Source organism: Denticeps clupeoides, unplaced genomic scaffold, assembly GCF_900700375.1.
Source record: "Denticeps clupeoides unplaced genomic scaffold, fDenClu1.1, whole genome shotgun sequence".
Lineage (NCBI taxonomy): Eukaryota > Metazoa > Chordata > Actinopteri > Clupeiformes > Denticipitidae > Denticeps > Denticeps clupeoides.
The window spans coordinates 27,687-33,604 of record NW_021629725.1 but is presented as its reverse complement, the minus strand read 5'-3'; the positions used below and the strand labels follow the sequence as shown (position 1 = coordinate 33,604).

Below are 5,918 nucleotides of genomic sequence, written 5' to 3'. Positions count from 1 at the left end.
AAATCTGTGTTCATCTGGTTTGGGTGGAATATGCCTGAACCTGCAGCTCTTTTTAATTAAACACTGACACCAAGAGGCCAAACTGTGGAACTGCACAGTCATTGAAACTACTGAAGATGTAACCGTGGTGACCAACCAGCAGAACACTGAAGTGAAGTGATTGTCACACGTGATACACAGCAGCACGGCACACGGTGCACACAGTGAAATTTGGCCTCTGCATTTAACAATCACCCTTGGTGAGCAGTGGGCACCATGACACCCCGGGGAGCAGTGTGTGGGGACGGTGCTTTGCTCAGTGGCACCTTGGCAGATCGGGATTCGAACCGGCAACCTTCTGATTACGGGGCCGCTTCCTTAACCGCTAGGCCACCACTGCCAACACTGGACCACCTGGTTCTGAAAAAAAGCCCACAACTCACCGATGACTCAAAGGTGACCAGAGAAAACTGCACATGTAAACATTCCGTGTGGAGCAGTTTTAAAGGCAGGAGATTCATAATCCAACAGAGCAGAAGGTGTAAGTAAATGAGACAAATTTTTAATCATGTAAACACAAACTCAGGCAGAGGCTGCAGGTCTGAAGTGCTGCTCACTGAAGCTCCGCCCACATGACAGCAGCAGCGACAATAGCTCCGCCCCCGCACTGTACTCAGTCAGTCGTGTGTTGGAGAAGACATGTTGCGTCCTCCACCGGCGTCAGAGAAGACGCGTCGGGCCTCCTCCGCCGCCGGCGGTCAGTCGGTGGAGTGGCCGCTGTCGGAGAAGATGTGTTGCGGCTCCTCCAGGGACAGTGGGACCATCAGGGTCTGGACAGACTCGCCGGGTTTGGACGCAACGTCTGGAGAGAGAGAACTGGTGACCTCATCCACGGGCGGCCCAAAAGCCTGACCTGTGGGGGCGGTGCCCTCGGTGACCACGGTGACCTCTGTGCCGCCCTCCTGGATGAGTGCGGTCAGGCCGTCCAGGTCGGAGCAGGTGGTGATGAAGGTTGGGGTGACGTCCCCCCCGAGTCTCTGTTGAAGGGAGGTGGTGGTGGTGGCGGCGGCGGCGTGCGTCAGCAGGAAGGCCGGCTGCTCCAGGGCGTCCTCTGCCGGCGGCAGGACGAGACTCACCTGCTGGACCATGGGGCCGAGCGGCGATTTAGCCGCCGCCTCCTGGCCGAGCTGCGGCGTCACGATGATCTTCAGCTGGGCGCCGCCGTACGCCGCCAGCCGGTCGGCCGGGACGTGGAGCTGGGCGGGGCCCTGCGCCGGGCTCAGCTGCAGGAACCCGCTCTGCTGGTGCTGCCGCCGGTGGCTACGCAGCGAGTCTTCGCGCACGAACGACGCGTCGCAGGCGTCGCAGCGGAAGGCTCGCGTGGCCTCCAGGCGCGCTCTGTACCGCGAGCTCGCCGCTTTTCCGGCTGCTGCGGCCCCGCCCTCGCCGGCGTGGCTCTTCTTGCGGTGGATGAGCAGGTTGCTGCGCTGCTTGGAGGAGAAGCCGCAGTGCTCGCAGCGGAAGGGCCGCTCGTCCGAGTGGACGCGCTCGTGGATCTTCAGCGCCCCCTTGCTGGAGCAGGAGTAGCTGCACTCGGGGCAGCGGACAGGCAGCGCCGGCTGGTGCTGGCGCGAGTGCTGCCGCAGCGCCGCCTTGCTGCTGCACCGGAAGTCGCAGTCGGGGCAGCGGAGGGCGTCGCCCGTGCCGTGTTTGATCTGGACGTGCGACTTCAGGTTGCCCTTCATGGCGCAGCGATAGTCGCAGAAATCGCATTTGTACGGCTTCTCTCCGGAGTGGACGCGCACGTGGCGCTTCAGGTCCGAGTTGATCTTGAATTTGGCTTCGCACTGGTTACACTGGAACGGACAGTCACCTGGAACCAAACACACACACACACACACACACACACACACACACACACACACACACACACACACACACAACATCCAGCCATGTTACCGTAATCAAGCTGTAACAGTAACTGTGTACATACAACGATGGGGTTTGAACCAAGCTCCCCACTCGGCTTTCTGCGGTTTATAATACTCGTAAATAAACGTACTTGCTGTGCAGTATTGTTAAGACCTTTAACTCTGGATTTAATGATTACTACTCATTTGATGATATTTTTCGGCCAATTAAGACTTTCTACTGATGGGTGAAAACCTATTTATGCAGGGCCACTTGTGAACCGGAAGACCCAGGTTCAAACCCCACTTACTACCATCGTGTCCCTGAGCAGGACACTTAACCCTGAGTGTCTCCAGGGGGGGACTGTCCCTGTAACTACTGGCTGGGTGTCCCTCTGGATAAGGGCGTCTGGTAAATGCTGTAAAATGTAAAAACGTGACTACCAGCTCCATTCATGATCTGAGTCTGAAAGAAACGACGTGGACGTGGCACAACTAACTAAATGTCCATTTTTTTATTCTGTTTTAAACTGCTAATGACAGAGTTTATCCATTCATGTACTTCACGTGAAACGCTTTGTTGTTCCCACATACATCTTCTATTTGATATAATAAACTGAATCGGCTAAAAAGTGGTTTTTGAGAAGAATAAGTCGCATTTACATTTACATCATTTACCAGACGGCCTTATCCAGAGGGACTTACAGCCAGCAGTTACAGGGACAGTCCCCCCCTGGAGACACTCAGGGTTAAGTGTCCTGCTCAGGGACACGACGGTAGTAAGTGGGGTTGGAACCCGCTACGGCACCACCACCCTCTTCAGTAGTAGTAGTTGGGGGCGTGACGCACCGGTGTGCGAGCGCAGGTGGACGGTCAGCTGGCTGGAGTTGCGGCTGGCGTACGGGCAGATCTGGCACTTGAAGGGCCGCTCGTCGTAGTGGATGCGCAGGTGCTTCTTCAGGCTGCTGCTGTCGGCGGCGGCGTAGGCGCAGTACCTGCACTTGTGCGGCTTCTCGCCGGTGTGCGAGCGGCTGTGCATGTTCAGCTTGTCCCGCCGGCTGAAGCGCTTGTGGCAGAGCTCGCACTCGAACGGCTTCTCGCCTGGCGAGCCAAACATGGGTGGTGAGAACCCCGGGCGGCACCGGCGCCGGGCCGGGCGGAGGGGCGCGTTACCGACCTGTGTGCGTTTTCAGGTGCCGCTCCATGTCCTTCTGGCCGTACTGCGTTTTGAAGGTGCAGCCTGGCCGGGCGTAAAGAGCGGTCAGCGCGGCGTGAGGCGCGCGGCGGGTTTAAAAAGCGGCGCCGCCCGCCGGTTACCTGAGAACGCGCAGCTCCTCCTGACCGACCCCGCGGCCGGCTTCATCCGCTTCTGGGCTCTGCTCAGGTTCTTCCGGACAACTTTGGCAACACAGGCCTGGAACGCCTCTTCAAACACCAGCGTGGTGCCGGACTCTGTGAGCAGGGAGTCAAAATGAACTGTGAGCGTCTCCACCCGTCCTGCCTGGTGGTCCAGGCTGGACCTCTACACAGCTCAACATCTCCACCCGTCCTGCCTGGTAGTCCAGGCTGGATCTCTACACAGCTCAACATCTCCATCTTTCCTGCCTGGTGGTCCAGGCTGGACCTCTACACAGCTCAACATCTCCACCCGTCCTGCCTGGTGGTCCAGGCTGGACCTCTACATAGCTCAACATCTCCACCCGTCCTGCCTGGTGGTCCAGGCTGGACCTCTACACAGCTCAACATCTCCACCCTTCCTTCCTGGTGGACCAGGCTGGCTCTCTACACAGCTCAACATCTCCACCCGTCCTGCCTGGTGGTCCAGGCTGGACCTCTACACAGCTCAACATCTCCATCTTTCCTGCCTGGTGGTCCAGGCTGGACCTCTACACAGCTCAACATCTCCACCCGTCCTGCCTGGTGGTCCAGGCTGACTCTACACACAGCTGAACATCTCCACCCTTCCTGCCTGGTGGTCCAGGCTGGACCTCTACACAGCTGAACATCTCCACCCTTCCCTCCTGGTGGTCCAGGCTGGCTCTCTACACAGCTCAACATCTCCACCCTTCCTTCCTGGTGGTCCAGGCTGGACCTCTACACAGCTCAACATCTCCACCGTCCTCCCTGGTGGTCCAGGCTGGACCTCTACACAGCTCAACATCTCCACCCTTCCTGCCTGGTGGTCCAGGCTGGCTCTCTACACAGCTCAACATCTCCACCAGTCCTTCCTACCTGAGAGGGCCGGACTCGGACCCTGGTCAGCGGGGGGAATCTGGCAGCCGCTCTGCTTGTGGGCGAGGAAGAGCTCGAAGTTGTTGTACTGCTGCTTGCAGAAGCCGCAGATGTGGATGTCAGGGCTGACCTCCACCAGGACGTGGCTGGGCCCTGAGACGAAGCAGACAACAAGCGTTGAAGAACCCGGCGCTTCCAGGACAGACGGCCCACGGAAAACTCACCTTCTGTGTGAAACGAAGCCATCAGAAGAGACTTTATTTTACGATATAATATGTTTTATTACACGCGAAGCCGACAGCCTCCGTTCCGGTCCCAGCAGACTTTCACATTTTGAAAAAAATCCAATTTTTTAACCCATCTTCCGTCTACATGGTTGTTCACATCCAGCCGCCGCGTATGTTGTGCGACAGCAGCGCGACAGTCACAGCCGCCTGACGGCACATGTTGCCAGATGCCGGAAAAAACGCTCCAACAAGAGCAGCAAGCAGAAACACTTTTCAGTACTTTTCAATGCACTGCGTAGTAGTTATGTTAATTAATAAATGCAAGATGCAATTGAAAATGTTAATGAACGACTTGAATAAAATTAAATCAAGGCGTTTACAACGCTGAGATCTGGCAACCACACTGATAGTAGCCCTCGCCTTCTTCGTGTAAACTCTGCTGAGGAATACCCAGAGGATTTCCGGCAGCGCCCCCTGGCGCACGTCCCAGAGCAGATATTTTGTTGCCAGGTATTTCCCACGGGTTCGTGCAGGTCTTGTCTGTTGTAGTCGTTTTTGTGGCAGTATCTGGCAACAACGATAGCTCTAAACTGGACAGGAGATGTTGGCAAGAATCATTGAATTGGCAGATTAGATGTATACACTGAAGCATTTCCACAGTGATTACTGTGTAGAATGGTTTAGAAATGAGTCTTTTTAGATGCATTTTGAGGTGTTTCTCTGAAGATATAATATCGGGTGGTAGTAGCCTAAGGGTAACACACTCGCCTATGAACCATAAGACACTTAACCCGGAGTGTCTCCAGGGGGGGACTGTCCCTGTAACTACTGATTGTAAGTCGCTCTTAATGGGAAGTGGCTCCAGTGATGGGTAGAAGTGTGCCAGTTCTGTACCCTTCGCTGGGAGAAGCTTCTCGCCCAGAACTTCTCTCTGGTGCTACTCCACAGATGCACAAAGTTGTGGGTGAGAGTAATCTAGCTGTCTGGGCTGGGGGAGGCAGAACACTGTCTATAGAGCAGTGAGTTGGTAAAGAGCAAGAGGAGACCTGCCGAGCTCATCAAACCTGCAGAGACACTAATTACCAAGAGCTTAATCACATACCTGTCTTTAGTCAAGATATGAACTTTTCTGTGTTAAAGCTGTAATTTCTTTGTCTTCAGTATCAGTATGGGTGGTGTGGAGGTTGTCAGGCCAGCCATCCTGAACCAGGAGCGTGTCTTATTCCACGTACATTCTCTCTTTTACAAAGTTCCATGTTTAAGTTGTTCTTCACATTTTCTACATCTGTGCTGTACTGCTGGTGTAGATTTGACTGTAGAAGAGTTTGATGGACCTCAGTCCTACCTTATGTGGACCAGTCACCTCTCTTCACCTTCAGGGCTGCTCTGTACTCTATAAAACAGTCCTTGTCCTCTCACTTAAAGTGGTTGAGAGATGGAAGCTCAGAAATTCAAGTTCATATTTTGAATTTAATAGTAGGTGTGTGTTTAAACTGGTTGTGTACATGGACCAAACAGAGCAGAAGATGAAGTGCTGATGTGAATCTCTGCAGAAGATGCAGCTATGATC

At 54.8% G+C, this 5,918-nt stretch overlaps 1 protein-coding gene across 1 annotated transcript; it reads right to left on the bottom strand.

Annotated features, from left to right (window-relative positions):
- Window positions 1-521: 521 nt before the first annotated feature.
- Window positions 522-4,524, bottom strand: LOC114772833 (zinc finger protein 64-like). The gene is made up of 6 exons (XM_028965547.1): window positions 4,346-4,524; window positions 4,122-4,274; window positions 3,207-3,341; window positions 3,067-3,129; window positions 2,739-2,990; window positions 522-1,852 (listed from the first exon to the last, which is right to left on the bottom strand). Exons 1-6 carry the CDS (start codon window positions 4,365-4,367, stop codon window positions 738-740), a joined length of 1,740 nt encoding a protein of 579 aa, XP_028821380.1. The 5' UTR covers window positions 4,368-4,524; the 3' UTR covers window positions 522-737.
- Window positions 4,525-5,918: the final 1,394 nt, after the last annotated feature.